The 16455-nt window shown below is 38.8% G+C and overlaps 1 protein-coding gene across 1 annotated transcript; it reads right to left on the bottom strand.

Annotated features, from left to right (window-relative positions):
• Positions 1 to 603: 603 nt before the first annotated feature.
• LOC138057226 (OTU domain-containing protein 5-A-like) lies at positions 604 to 15877 on the bottom strand. Its single transcript, XM_068903280.1, has 9 exons — positions 15438 to 15877; positions 15262 to 15355; positions 12068 to 12132; positions 10348 to 10504; positions 9160 to 9308; positions 6076 to 6129; positions 4799 to 4933; positions 4203 to 4575; positions 604 to 2215 (listed from the first exon to the last, which is right to left on the bottom strand). Exons 1-9 carry the CDS (start codon positions 15786 to 15788, stop codon positions 2088 to 2090), a joined length of 1506 nt encoding a protein of 501 aa, XP_068759381.1. The 5' UTR covers positions 15789 to 15877; the 3' UTR covers positions 604 to 2087.
• Between the last annotated feature and the right edge of the window lie 578 nt (positions 15878 to 16455).

Here is a 16455-nt window from a genome sequence, read left to right as displayed (position 1 = left end):
CATATCACGCGTATCTTCAAAGTTTTCCTAAACTTTGAAAAACTGAGAAAATATAAGTGAAATTAATCCTTAATTACATGATGGCACATTGCGATTACATGTTTATCACATCCGGGCAAGATTATTGAAAAAAGCCCTTTCAGTGCCGCGACAAATGACAGTCAACACGCTCCGGAGTTCAAGTCAATAAATTGTTGCAGTCAACATAAATAGCGCTTAATTGTATTTATATGTGGATGAAAAAGTAGTTCAATCTGGGAAAAAAAATTACCTTGCATAACTTCGCTTGCTCTGGATAAGCAACTATGAACCAATCGGGATCAGGTAATCATGCCCTCTTGATTACCAAAAGTGCCCTCGTGATTAAGGAAAAATGCCCTCCGTCTCAGCAAATCAGCATTCACTAATTTTCCCCGTATGTGATAACTCGAGTTGTCATTCTATTGCTAGTCGATCACTTAGCAACACTAAATAGCTCCTCAACTCTTTTCAAGTAAGAAGATGGCGCCGTGTATGAACGAGTATTTTTCCTTAAGATGGGTAACTGGGACAAAGATCTCCTTAAGTAACCCGTAAGCGAATTACACCCACAGACACTCCTCGTTAATAGCAATTTTGGAGTCTTTATTATTTTCCCTGGATTTATATACACATTACTAGTCAGAAAGCGCTATATGAACACAACAAGAGGAGATCAGAAAATAAAAATCGTTTAAATGGGACCATCCTTGTTTGAGTCTTAAAGGAACTCAAGACGTCTATGTCAATAATCTATACTCCATTGTAGTGGCGAGATCTTTTACAACCCGTTATTGAATATGAGCTCTCAGCTTCATCACCCCTCTATTCTGTTCCAGTGGAATTGGGGGCCCGACATTAGCCTTGAAAGTGCCAAAAGACAAGGGCACCAAGGCTAGAGTTCTAAGAATTGTCATACTATCTTGGTTTTTTAATTCCGTATGAATGAAAGTAATTTGCAAAAGGACATGTGCTAGCATGCACTTGGACAGACAAAAAGAGAAACCCACTAATATCCCGATCCACTTAAACATGCCCCATTCACATCACAGCTAAACCCCTTTCCCCCCCCCCCACCCCCCCTGTCAGAGATAGACACAGACTTCAATGCCAAACAACTTCACCGTCCAAGCGCAACCCCTTAGGGGCAAAATGGTTAACAACATCAACGTCTTCGCACCAACTATATTCAATTTAACCCTTTCCCTCCTAAAAGTAACACTTGCTGATATTTTGCTGTCTAACACCAGACTGGTCGATGAGAATCCCCTTAGGGGCGAAATGGTCAAACACTTAAGATGTCAACTAATATCTTACGACTACAAAATATTTTGGAACATACCAAAGCACAGAAAAGAAATTTACCCAACTCTCCTTCACCTCTTTCACTCCCAAGCGTTGTTGATATATATTTTCTCCTTTCAATGTTAGAATATTGTCAATCATACAGGTGATAACAATAAAGATATTTATCACCTAAGGTTTTTGTGTAAAATTAATATATCATCAAATAAATTCCCATAACTGATAATAAGAGGATTGTATGGCATTCAGTAAGGAGAATTAACATTTGGATCTTGTGGAGTGAAAATTTACCAGACACATTTTGCTTTGTTACACCACTACGTACTACGTGCCTTGTTGATGTGAATAGGGCACAAGACTGGCTTGTACAACTGTTCCTCAGTGAAGCTGAAAAATGCACAATCCACGGCAATCGAGATTTACATGTACACCAACAAGAATGAGTAACCTCTGACTTATGCATCCACTTGAAGAATGGAAAACAAATGCAGCTTTAAACCGTTTGGAAACCACATAATTGAAACAAGTAAAAACGAAATTACCTAAGGATTCATGTTAATTGAAATAAATCGTTCCAAAGTTCAATGAAAAACATATTCCTGAATTGACAATATCATCTTGATTATGCTACATTGAAAATCCTATATAACCGTTATGAACCAAGGATGGATATTATTTTTCATACCATTATGACATAATACTGCCGCACAATTGCAAATTAATTATGTGATTGAGAAATAATGACGATTATCTGGGTACAAATGCTACGACTTGGACTCGTCATCGCTGCATCTTTCCTTCACAGTGTCCTTTCTAAGTTTGTCTAAATACTCCTTTTGAGATTCTGCCAGCACAGCGGCTAAAATGCTCTCGTCCTCCCATTCAGAGAAGCCTGTGATGACACAAAACAAATTATCTTTAATTCAATTAAAGCTGAGGGAGATAAAATCTTGCACTTATATGGGTGAAGCTGTATCGAAGGCGTTGATCGAGGATCGAGAACTTGCGTTTATGGAACAGCGGTCGAAGAGTGTAGCACGTCTTGTAAGCTACATGTTTTACCAATACAGAAACAAACCTAAACATTCATTAAAGCTAACCTTAGGCCTAATTAGAGCTAAACAAGAGTTTTTAGGCCCAAGGTTAGCTTTAATAAATGTTTAGTTTTGTTTCTGTATTTGTAAAACATGTAGCTTACAAGACGTACTAAACTCTTTGACCGCTGTCCCATAAACGCGTGTGCTCGATACTCGATCAACTTTACTCCACTCATATTTGGACAATTGGCCGAAGCCGAAAATACCATAATACTCTGTTTGTGCACCCAGATTTTGAATAGGAATTTTTTTTTTTCTATTAGGACGATTGTAAGTCCCGAGAGAAACTGAAAACAATGCTTATTCAAAATTTGGGTGGACAAACAAAGAGTATTATGGTATTTTCCGCTTCGGTCAATTTATGCTATTGTCTCTCAAAGACAAATGAAAAATTAACATGCATTCGACAGGATTCGAACTCATGACCTCTGGGATGCTGATGCAATACTCTACAAACTGAGCTATGAAGCCACTCAGTTGGGAGCAGGTTAATTTGTTGGTCTGAGTTCTGTGTTCCTGTGAAAGGACTCGATCAACGAATTGTGCGGGGATAACTCCTCCCTTTTGGAAACTAAAAAAATATATACATTCATTTCATTCATAATACGTGTACTTTCCCTTGTACAGTACTTGTGGAGTTCATTTAACAGGTGCCTTTAATTGAACAATGTATATATTTGTTCAACCTGCCGAAAACAGATTAATTACAAGATCAACAAAACAATAGGGAAAGCGCGAAAAATATTAAATCCGATTATCAGTATGCTAACTGTTACGCGCACTTTAAATATTAGTATAAACGATGAAATGATATATGGAATGGATCATACATAAACTCCGGGTATGAAATCAAGTGAAGCTATGATAATTGCGTAAAGAGGCCTCAAAAATTCAGGACTTTAACGGGGTTTGAACCCGTCACCTCGCGATACCAGTGCGTCGCTCTAACCAACTGAGCTATGAAGCCAATGACGTTGGGAGCTGGTATAGGTAATCGCATGATTTCGAGTGCAATTTGGAATAAATAAGCGCGAGTACATTTCTTTAAGCCCTACGGGCTCGTGCAATTTTGGTCGTCTTTGAAAAAATTTACAATTAGTTCTTATTTATTACAAATTGCACGAGAAAAATCATGTGATTACGTATTAATAAGATACATGATAAAATTCGAGATGGTTGAGCAGAAGAAACGCACGCCTATCACGCAATCTGGGAAAATTGCGCCATCCAGGCCTCGCGGTTGATTTCAAAACAAAAGATTTGATTGGCTAATTCAATTTTCTGTTGTTTCTAAACCAATCAAAATACATTTGTAACTACATTGTTACAACTTTGTACTGACGTTACAAGTTTTTGCACTGTGTTACAGCAAAACTGCACTGCTTTTTTAGCCAATCAGAATTAAGTAATTTTTTCGTGTATATTATTTTTTTGCTAAGATGGCGAATAATGGTTTGTGTGTACTGTGATTGAACATTAACTATTTTGTTATATAAACACCAATGATATACAAAGTGAGCTTTCGCGCGAAAACATGATATCTTCACACGTGAAAATATTACTGTTGCTATGGTTACATATGAAAATCGCGCCTTTCGATGCCTTTCGTGAAATGATTTAGTATTTCATTGGTATTTCATTTGTGTTCATTCATTGGGGTTTATCTCGTGTTGAAAAATATTTCAGGAGCAGCTCACTCGTGAAATATTTTCCAACACTTGAAGAGAAATTTCGTATCTCCAAGCGGCCATGTAATATCCTCCATATTCATTATTTAATTACCATATCCTCCAGGCGGCAGGTAGTCCAAGTAGTTCGGCTCAGCGGCAGCACCACCAGTGGCCCCAGGGGGAGACGGTGGGCTAGATGACTCAGTTGAACACCCTGGTTTGGAATCGTAAAAGGTGGCTTTCATTGTGCTGACAGTACAAGTTGTGGTTGCTTGACTGACAGCCGTGGTGCAAGATTTGGCCTCTGAAAAAGAAGCACCTGCAAAGGTCTCGTGTCGGGGAGAGCTTGGTGAATGCCGAGGGGATTTGCTGGGAGGGGCACTCTCCGGTGCATCTCGATCACGTTCCCTGTGGTGCGGGGATGTGGGTCGTTTAGATTCTGTGCATGTGGAAGTACTGCTAGTCGCTGTGGGACTGGAGCGAGGCTGGAAGATAAAATTAACAGGTGAAGATTTCATGACAAACATTCCGAGTATAAACTTACGGGTGAGGCTTTGGTGCATAAACAAGAAACAGGTTACAAGGGGACATTGTACCAAGAAAAGGTACAAGAAGATTTTTGGTCCGCAAGATTTCCTTCCATTTTCATTGGGCACTTCAGCTGGGTCAAAAGGTCATTAACACCGTACAAAGCAACAAGCAACTTACCAGAGCTCTGGCCCCCCTGGCCCGCTTTTCTCGGTCTCTGAGCCATTCCAAGTAGGATTCTCGAGCAACTGCTTCTTCCATGGCCTCGTTTGTTGCTTCCCAGTCGGTGCAACGGAGTTTATCAGCTAACATTTGCTATGAATTGAATATTCAGGGTAAGGTTAGATGTAGATCCATGTTGCAAATCAAGATCTTTATGCTCATCCTAGGGCAAGCTTGAAAGGTCAAAATAAAACATCTTGGCTATGGTAGCAATAAACTGGTGCCTTGCCTAAACAATCAAGTCAACTATTTTGTGCCTTGTTGGTCTACCAAAAGATCAATTTTATGGGATTAGTCGCACCTAATTTATGGACAGCTGCACTGATAAAGCCTGTCCCCTTCAACCCTTCCCCTCCTAAGAGTGATACTTATAGATTTTACTCTGTCTAACACCAGATGATTTTACTCGTCAATGGGGGCTATTTCAGGGGTGACAAAGTTAACAACATCTAGGTCCACTCAAAAACTATGTCCCCTTTAACCCTTCCCCTCCTAAGAGTGATACTTATAGATTTTACTCTGTCTAATGCCAGACTCATCAATGGGGCCCACTTCAGGGTTAAAAGGGTTAATAACATCACTCTAGACGTAGGTCCAATAAAAAAATGTTGCCTTTCAAAATTAAATGTATTCATCACAGTAAGAGTGTATTCATTTCAGGTTTTTAATTTCACAAAATGCTGCAAAGATGACGCCAAACGTACAAGTACTGTAGCATGGTTGGTGCAATGGTGAGAGCCCTGGTCTTTCAGAAATTATTTTTTTTCCAACTCCAAGACTCTGTGTACAGTGTAATGTGGTGTAGGTTTGTTGGGTTATACAATACAATACATACAATACATACTTAATTGACCTCTCCCCATAGGGGCTTTTCAGGGCCAATGAATCAACGAAACAACAGAACACAATAACTACAACTGTTAAGAATCCCAACTGGCCGGAGGCAAACCTGTTGGCTATTTACAAATGCAGCTGGGAAGTTGAACCAGGGACTACCAGGAACAAATTCAACGAGTGGTCAGAGCGGGTCTTGAACCCGGGATCTCCGGATCTCAAGACAAGCGCCCTAACCACTGGGCCACACTGCCTCCTATACGTACACTGTATACTGCTGAAATGCTGAAGGTTTACACTGGGATACAGTGTACATGTACAACCGTACCTCAGCCCTTCCCCAAGTCATGCACGGCTCAGCAATTTGCAGCAGAAGAAAAGCAAACAATATGTACATATACCTGTTCTATGTGCCAGTCTTCCGACTGCTTAAACGCGTCACTGACTAAAGTTCCCTGAAAAGTGAAGATCAATATTAACATCAAACATTTTCTGAGACGATGTTTAGAACTGAACAGTTTGTCATCAATGTGTCTTAAGATGGTGACAAACGGTTTGACATCAAGCAACATTTGCTGCTCAAAAAATGTTGCACTACACCGCAGCCTGTTGAATGACAATGTTACTGCTTGTTGAACGGCTATAAACGCATTCAACTTTTGTTGAACGAGAATTACGAATTCTTTCCATTTATGGCGGCGAATTTGGAAATGCCGGATGATGAAAGGTTAATGTCATTGTGTGCTGTGAGCCTTGTTGCCCTTGGTTCCATTCAAGTAAAGATGATTCTTCACCATTACATACTGTGGCCACCATAGAGCAAGTTTCAATCGAGTGTCGTAAAACCAAAACCAAAGTAATTACTTTAGCCAATCAAAAAGGACGGAGACAATCCTGTAAACCAATCAAAACTCGAAGTAATTACACGTAGCCGACACAAAGCGCGGGAAAAATGTGCACGCGCGAGCCACAATTGGTTTGGGTTTCGCTTCTGATTGGTTGAAAGAGTGGCGCGAGAACTTTGAACCAATCACTGAGTGAAGTAAATGCAAAACCAATGCAATTCGCTAATTACTTTCGACACTCAATTGAAAACCGCTCTATTAAACCATCCAAATCACATGAACGCGACACTGGAAAACGATTGGTTTCCGCCATTCAAGAAGCAGCAACTTGCTGAACAGGGCCCGGTTGTTCGAAAACCGATTAACTTAATCCAGGATTAGCTTAATTAACCCCTACACCCCTAAACCGGCCATACTTAGCATTCTACTCTGTCTAACACCAGACGATTTTACTCGTTTCATGTTTTGAACTTTTTTGTTTTTCAAGGTTGACTTCTTCTAATGTGAATTTTTGCAGAATATCAGGGTTGAACAACATTTGGTTAATTTTTAATCTGGGGTTAGCGTTAATCAGCTTCTGAACAACCGGGTCCAGAACAGAACCCGTCTCCATTACATTCAACAACGTTCAACATGTAGAACGGTCTATTTCAACATTCAACTCTGCATGACACATCGTTCAACATTTGTTGATCAACAAATGTTGATTCATGTTTCACCGGCTTTAAGAGTACAAGCATAATTATGTATTTAGTATAAATACATAAGTGATAATTGAAAATTCTCCGGGCTGATTGGTTGTACTTGAAGTGATTATTACGCGATAATCACCTAAGCGTTTTTTTCAAAATGGCCGCAAGCCATTTTGTCGAGGTGACAGACGAAGACAGTTTCAAGAAATTAATTGTTTTAAAGAAAATGCATATCTTTCAAAAAATCACCTGACTGTGTAATTATGCTAAAACAATTATTCACCTCAGGCTCGGCGAATAGAGGTGAATAAAAACGTTGACGTCGTGTCGCTTTGACTCACCGATATTCACCTCGCCTTCAGTGAACAATTGTTAAATATACAGTGTATGCATATTCATAGAGAATATTATTTTGGTTTGAATTGGCTCAGCTGAAATCTGTATAATTCCACAATCCTACAAAAGTTAATTGGGAACACATAGTTTTCATTCAATTACCTATTAACAAACTGCATGTACTGTATGTTGCATTATTTTAAGCAATAGAGGACTTTTTCCGTGTTTACATAGCCTCGTCTAAACATGAAGGGAAGTAATGGGGGAATTAGAGACAGTTATGCAAACCCGAGACCCAGTCGAGGATTTACATAACTGTCGAGAATCCTCCCAACTCCCAGAGTGTTTAGATGAGGCTATGCAAACACGGAAAAAGTCCTCCTATTATTCCTTTTATAAAATATTTCTCAAAAATAATTCAACAAATGAAGGAAAATGCTGTTTTTTTTAACTTCTTGATTGAAACAGATTTTCTTGATAAATGCTCATATTTCCTACCAGCCAATCAAAATGTGCAACAACACATAACCAATCAAAATGTGTGTGATGTCACAGCCGTGTTTACATACTTGTACTCTCATCTAAACACAGCTAGTGACCAATGAAGGTGAACGTACATGCCATATCCTAATTATTATTATAAATAAAAACATCTAAATGGGCTACTGTATTTATCCTCTCTTCCCCACTCAATTAATGAAGGGGGTGGTAGAAGGGGCAGTTAAAAAATTATGAGGTGTTCAGAAAAGACCTGTGTACAGGGGTGTGTAGGATGTTGTCCACAATGGTAACTACAGTTTATAAAGGCTACAATCTTGGACGGAATAAAATGGAACACAAATGCCCCCCTTCCTCCTAAATCAAGGATGAAGACATGTGAAGGCCATCATGCGTCATGATCAAATCAATGATTTTTGAGGGGAGGAGTGGTCTCACTCATATTTCTATTTAATCAGTCCAAGATTGTAGCATTTGACTAAAATTAATGTCTTGACTTATTTGATAACTCTGTACTAACAAAAGAACAACACTAATCACCCAAAATGAAAGATAAAATGTTGCACAAATGTAGACATATTATGCCACTGGATGAGAGTTCAAAAAAAGGTTGCACACACTACATGTAGAGTACATAATTTACTTTCTTAACCTTCCATTCTTGAAAAATAAATACTATCAATACAGTTATTACTGGATTTGAAATTTGTCCTAAAGAAGTTGACCAACCACAAACAGCTTCAATGTAATAGAGGAAAAAAGAAACAAATTAGGTTGCTTTAGACCATACATTGTAAAGTACCGAGCAAAAGTACATGTAAGTTGACAGTCTCTTTCGAATCTCTCTACCATTGAAGGATCAAGAATCAAGGAACAACAATCAAGAATCGGGTCCAGAATCGAGTCAAACGAATCGAGAAACTAATGACCTTTTCACTTGCACTGATTCCTTGATAGACCAATGGCACAAACGCAACTGGGAATACAAATGAAACATAAGCCTGCCAAAGTACTATTGTTAGTGGCCTGCTCTTACTGTACACTGTATCTGGAAACCTGTCTCAACTCACAGTCATTCAAGTTTGTAGCACAGACACAACCGAGAGGTACTCACCCATGGTTTGTAACCAGATAGACCAAGTCCCTCACCAACAGAGGGCTTGTTAGGATTAAGCACTGCATTGTAATGTACGCTATTATGGTAGCTAACTCTAATTGGTTCGTAATCAGTCTTGTAGGAGCTATGGAAGATGTTGATTGGTTCTGTAACATAAACGACAACAGTAACTTTATGAGTGATTCAGGTTTCAAAAGTAATAATCAATAGCAGTATTGTCATTACGGCTTGAACGTTCAAGCATGAATCATTCAGGCTTTACTTTCGTTATTGCTCAAGTAACAATAATTAATAACTGCAACGATCAGCATTAACTTGATTCTCTTCGCAGTTCAAATATATATGGCTTTCATATAAAATTAACAACTTTCGTCATAACACCATCATTAATAGCTTGTTAAATTGACACTAAATTAATTGGACTGCTGCATAGAAAAGGCCAAACATTGTACATTTTAAATTCCACTACAATAAAAAAAATACTTTTCCTTTTTTAAAATAACATTATTTCCTAAAAAAAATGTTTTTTCCCTTAACACCAAACTGGCAAAATCTGCTAGAAAGAAAGGCAGAAAGAAATACAACAATATTGGCCTGCAGCTCTGAATTCTTTTAAGTTTATCTCAACACTGAAGATACAAAAGTTAAAGAGACAAAGAATATAAAAAGTGGTATACATGTGATGAGGAGTTTCAAAAAAAATTGGAGTTGGTGGGTGGTTTGAGTGGAGAAACCAACTGCCGTCATTGTCAAAATGAATCTTAATCTCTGGTTTAATTAAGAGAATCTGTATTTTTAAATTGCTTCAATTTTGGGGAAAAAAGTACCGGTAGTTGACTTCTCTGAGTGTAGTAGCCAATGCTTTTCACTGGCTGTCTGCACTTGTTGTCAAGCCACTGTGCGACCAAGTCTTAAAATCTTGGTAGCCAAACATCTGTGGAGCCATCGAAATTTTATTAAAATTTATGCCAATCTTGTTGGTTCAGTGATTCTCGCGAGACGAGACTCTCGTCTAGAGACGAGTGTCTCCTCTCTGGATATGTCTCTGGAGACAAGACTCTCATGCCGTGAGAAACAAGGCGAGACTGTACACAATGTTATTTCCATTGCAATGTAACCAAATGAAGTGCACACATACAATTTTGGAAACTGTAAAGATGAATGTGAGAAGAGTAAATAACCTACCAGTACTATACTGGTACACCTCAATCGTCCTATTGTAAATTTCACACATGGCCTGTATCTCAATATGGTTTCCATGGCAATGGCTCTCCCGTTTTCGCTTGATGTATCCATTGAAATCTTCCGTGACATACTGAGAAAAGTAGTCAGCATTCTTGAGCTACAAATGAAAGAAAAATAATACATGTATGACAATCAAATGTGCAATAGCATGGTGGCCTTACTGAATTGCAAAGAACACTGTAGACTCCTCCTAAAGGGGATGATAGTGTGAGAACCATGGAGGGACTTCTGCAGAGATGACACCCAATTATTCAAAGACTAAATGACCCTCATCTAGCATATGAACTTTCATCCTCTTGACAACAGATGGCCAAAAATTATAGATGGAAAGACAGTAATACAAAGTAAGTCACATCGAAGAAAAATATTGGTTTTAATTTTGTTTTGTTTTTTGCAAAAAAAGAGAAAACCGCTGTACCCACAGGAAACCAGAGCAAAGCAGATAAACGGTAAATTCATCCTACAATGTACATGTGACACTGAGCCCAGGAATCAAACCCAGCGCTCTCAGCAGTCACCTCTGGACAAACCTGACTGAATCAATACTTATTGCCTTCCTCCCTTCCTGCTATTTACATGTATAATTTTATTGCCGGGCCATGGAATGCATGCATGCATGCAACATGGCATCTGACAGGATGCGCATAATTCCCTAAAATCCGCATCCTCCGCATAATTACGATATTTTCCGCATAAAACTGAAGAAATGCCTGATATCAGTGATAAAGCAGCTGCTTACTTTGAAACGCTTATTTTTCTGAACATTGAAGAAAACACGCCATTTCGTTCACAAGATGAAAGTTCGTAAGCAGTTTACACACATTTTTCGGCAATGAGCCTGGATTCTACTTAAACCATTTTCACAACATACATTTGTACCCTAGGCTTGAAATTTTGAAAAGATGCAACAAGGTATGAAAATTTAGCCCCAAGTTATACAGTAGTAGCAAATTAAATTGCATCATTTGTCAAAGTAGGGACAATCATCATTGCGATGAAGTTGTACGCCCACAATACGTACAGTATGTGTAAAAAACCGCTGAAAACGGTGAATGATCGAGGGAATGGATTGTGGTTCAACCACATCACAATTTTGCTCCAAATTGAAACAAAATATGTTTTTATCTCTTTATTATTAAATTTTAGCAAAAGTTTCGGCAAAATGCTGATTACTAACCCTTTTATTTTAACAGTGAATGCTGGTCGCAAATTGGCGACTCGGCCAGATATCTTAATCGCAAAGGGAAAAAATTCAGTCGTAAATGCGACTGTGCACAATTTCGAGTCCTGATTTACCATAAGCATGTAAAAACATTGGACGGGCCTAATTATTAGTTCTATAAATGTTTAAATTTCTGCATAATCCAGTGTAATTTCCACATAATCAACGCATAATGTGGCCAAAAATTTCCACATAATCTAATTTTTTTCCACATCCTATCAGAAGCCCCGATGCAAGCACTGTACCTGGTATGGTAACAAATAAATGGGTATACACATTACCATCTGCCAAACCATTCCTTCCTTGAAAGAAAGGCATTACAGCCTTGAATTATGTCACTTTTTCTTTGTTAGTTTGCTACTCAAGAAAATACTAAATAAACAGTTCTAAAGTACTTTTGAAAATAAGGACACTGACATTGCTCACTCAAGAACGTACCATGTAATCCATGCAGTGCCTTCTAACTTCTGAATGCATCTCCTGATCACCATACACATGTTCAGCTGAAAAGGAAAAATTATTATTGCTTGAGGGACTCTACCAGAGAGCTACACTGTGGTTATGCATGTTTCTAAAAACACAAATGCCCTCTACCAGAAAAACCACAACAACCACCAACTGGTTGACAGTAGTTTGACAATCAACTTACAGGCATGTACAAGCTACCATGCAACTCCTGAGCATAGAGTGACCGTGCCAGTCACTTTTCGCTTTCCTTCTTATGTTGCCCATCTCCACTAAGCACACATTTGATACAGCTCAAATTGCAGCAGACATTGTTGGTTCTGGTCTAGTTAACAAATCTGGATGACTCTCACTGTATGTACGGTAATTTGTGTATTCCTTTCTTATGTATTGCACAGCTGAATAGTAGTTTTAATGTCTGCCAATAAAGTTTATGATTATGCCATATAACTTGGTTGTGTAAATCTTCATCAGCCAGCTGCGTGCATGTAACAATCAGTGGCAGGTGACGGTGAGTGCTATCATGCCTAAGCCATTTTTTGATGCAATTCCACTGCATGACCTCTGCACAGCTACAACGATCTACATGTACATGTACATCTCAAAAGTATGGAGGTATATCTATAACAAAATTCAACGATCAGTATTTGAAATAAAATCGTCCAAATCATAAATGCATCAATCCAAAGCTGAACGGCAACAAGCTAATTCTGCAAATGGCCATCACGGAAAGAGGCATCACGCAAAAAGCCATAACATAAAGAGGAATAACGCAAAAAGGCATAATGCAGAAACGCATAACACAAAGGCATAACACAGAAAAGCATAACGCAATTATTGATTACACAAAAGTCATGACGTAAAATAGCCATAACACAGAGGCATAACATAGAGGCCCTTTGAAGAATGGAGACTAGCTGTGTACATGTACTTGGTAAATACAGCTGTAATTTCAGCTACAAAAAAAAACATCAATCGATTGTTTATGGGCCATTTGCTTTATGCGTGTTTGCCTCATGCCTTTTTACATTTTGTATGTGATGCATATTTGTGTTATGCCTATTCGTGTTGTAGGGAGGCGCAGTGGCCTCATGGTTAGTGTGCTCGACACCGGATCGAGTTGTCTGGGTTCGGGGCCTGACCGGGGACATTGTGTTGTGTTCTTGGGCAAGACACTTTACTCTCACAATGCCTTTCTCCACCCAGGTGTATAAATGGGTACCGGCGTAATGCTGGGGGTAACCCTGCGATGGACTAGCATCCCATCCAGGGGGAAGTATAAATACTCCTAGTCGCTTCATGCTACAGAAACCGGAGATAAGCGCCGGTCTGATGAGCCTTCTGGCTCGTAAGCAGAGACTTTACCTTTACCTTTACCTTTACCTTTACCTATTCGTGTTGTGGCTATTTGTGTTATGTCTCTTTACGTGATGGCCATTTGCAGAATCGGCTTCAGTGTTGCCATTCAGCTTTGGATTGATGCATTCATGATTTGGACGATTTTATTTCAAATACTGACCATTGAATTTTGTCATAGATATACCTCCATACAAAAGCTGCCTAGAACAATCCTTGAATATTCTTTCACGAGAGGCAATACGATCAGGATTGGACTAGCAACATGCTGCTAAATACACAAACTGTACTTGTATGCAACTGAGAGCTCCAAGGTCACCACCTTTTTCTCTGCTCCACCTGTCGCATCAACACTGTCACAATCCCAAACCATGTCAACCTCGGACAAGTCAGTTTTTTCAGTGTTTCAAACATTATTATTGGTTTCTACAATTGTATTTTGATCATTTTATTCCCAGCAAAGCTATTTATTTGAACACCTTCCACAGTAACACTTCTTAAGGCCTCCCAACAAATTTTCTTGCTGTAGACACATTCAGCTTTGTCACATTCACCTTCTCCATGTATAATTACGTAAAGAACTATTATTTTTACTTATCATATACGGGGCAAAATTACTGAATACTGATTGGTTGAGATGGAGCGCATTAAATATATTTTTTTCTTAATCATGAGAGCACTGTAGGTAATCACGAGGGCATGATTACTTGATCCTGATTGGTTAACAATAGCTTATCCAGAGCAAGTGAAGTTACAAGAGTGTCTTCTTCCAGATTCTGACTCTGATTAAACTGCTTTTTGTCCACATGTAAAATACAGTTTAATTAAATCAAGCATTATTTCTGTTGACATCATTGATTTATTGAATTGAACTTTCACCGAATGAAAGCATGTCAAGTTGATTGTCATTTGTCGTGGCATTGAACGAGCTTCCCTCAATAATTTTGCCCTTTATGTGATAAACATGTAATCGCAACGTGCCCTCTTGAATTAAGGATTAAGTTCACTTCTATTTTCAAAGTTTTCCAAATTACCCTCGTCGCTGTGACAACTTTGAAAATATTCATGAAATTAATCCTTAATTGCCTTTGGCCCATGCGATTACATAATTATACAAATCAAATACAATGCCAGGCATAAATTGCATTCACAGTTGGTAATTCATGTTCCAGTTTTAAAACACTTAGACCTCTTTCTTTCCCCCTCCAACATTGATAGTAAGGCTGATGTTTTGCTTCAACATTCAGGGTGGAAGGGGGGAAAAGTGGGCCAAGTCTAACAACAGTTGTATCCAAGATTGTAGCTGTAAACAAGATCCTTGTCAACATGGAAAGAAAATGCAAAGAGGGGAAATTTCAATTTACCTTAAATGGACTTCAAATGATTTTCCATGTAGCATACAATGAGAAACTGTACAGAATTTTTCCAAGAGCCATCAATACAGCACGTTTGGTATTCCACAGTACAAATTTACAAATTTGTACTTGTACAATCTTCTGATACAAGTAAACTTCAATAACGATACGTAATTGCATTTCCTTGTATAAGTAATTTTGATAAGATACAAGAGCTTGCCAGCAAAATTGCCCTGAAAATCTGTCCTAACTACGAGTACCAAGCCAGCCAAAGAGTAAATATGTACGACTCTGGATATGCGTGACTTGTCCATTGTGACTTCTATGTGATTAAGGTACAAATAGATAAACGGATACACGAAGGGAAAACGAAACCACAACGGAAGAGGGAAGAAAGAATTTTGTGCAGATTTTCAACATGACGTGACATGATTAATAAAGAGTGAGTTTACTCACCGACTGCCCGAAATAAACAAGCGCCATCTTGGGACATTTTCTTGATAATAAAACCTTTTTTCTCCTTCAATGCTTGTTCAAATTGCCTTTCCATCTTCAAAGAAACACAAATGCAAAATTAAAGGCTGATAACTCCAGGCTTTGCGCAGCAAACAAGACGACAACTTAATGCTCACCTCTTCATTAGACATAGGTTGTTCCTTAGCTGGAGCATCGTGTTCATCAGAACTGTTGTACCCTGTTTCCTCGCCATGTCTTTCATGGTATTTATGCCGATGTGGAGGGCTTCTATGACGCCTTTTTGAGCTACTGCTGGCTACATCAGCTGCCTCTCTTGCCTCAAAGCTATTTCCAAGGTATTGTTCCTCATGACCCGTATATTCGTCGCTTTGGCGATTTCTGTCTGTAATGCTAGCCGGTGAGGACCAGGATGTATTATTCCCCCGTATCCTCGACCTGTTGTCGTTGCTTGAAGTCGTATCACTTTTCTTTGATTCAGAATGTTTCTTCTTTGGTAAAATGGTCATGACGAAGAATTAAAAAACGCTAATTAGGGAGAGACACTGTTTTCAAAAAAACCAAAATCCTTTGAATGTTTGGTGTGTTTAGAACATGACCAGCGGCATGACGTCACCAAATATCATATGCGCGCACGGAATATGCGCAGAAACTTTCCAATCTCGTCCCCAGATTCCTCAAGCCGTTTCTGGAAATCCCGATAACGATAACATTTCGGGCCTGAAAGCTATTCGTGGACCTACAATCCACTTGTTTTGAAAAGCTGGTCTTTTAGTCTGTTTTCACGATAATAAAAACTAAAATGGTTGTGAACTTCGCTGACTCAAAATCTCTCCATTCTGCGGACACAAAGGGAATTGTAGCACCCGAAAGTTTCGATACTTCCGAGAAACGGGCCCCTGGGGAATCCTGAAACTCTTGGGCGCATTTCGGGTAACATAGAACGCTTTGTATCTTCAACAAACATATTATACAAAAAAAAAGGTCCAAGTCATTTATTTTCGAAGGTCTTGAAAACTACCTATTGGCATTTATACTTTCCTCCAGTTGTATATGCAAATAAAGTTAAAGTTATAAAGTTACCCCTGGTGCCAGTGGAATTTTTTTTCAAGGTCGGAGAGAACGCTCAGCCATTCCAAATCAACGGTCGAGGACGACTTTCAAAATCGATAAACA

Source organism: Montipora capricornis, chromosome 7 (assembly GCF_036669925.1).
Source record: "Montipora capricornis isolate CH-2021 chromosome 7, ASM3666992v2, whole genome shotgun sequence".
Lineage (NCBI taxonomy): Eukaryota > Metazoa > Cnidaria > Anthozoa > Scleractinia > Acroporidae > Montipora > Montipora capricornis.
Note: the sequence above shows the minus strand (reverse complement) of the source record. Positions and strands in the feature narration are given on the sequence as shown.

Bases quoted from the DNA above. Each gene is read 5' to 3' on its own strand.
- LOC138057226 (XM_068903280.1), bottom strand. From the start codon at position 15,788: ATGACCATTTTACCAAAGAAGAAACATTCTGAATCAAAGAAAAGTGAT. The intron at 12,133-15,261 runs GTGAGTAAACTC...TTTCCTTTTCAG, and splicing joins TTGTTTATTTCGGGCAGTCG to CTGAACATGTGTATGGTGAT. The intron at 6,130-9,159 runs GTGAGTACCTCT...TTCACTTTTCAG, and splicing joins TATCTGGTTACAAACCATGG to GGAACTTTAGTCAGTGACGC.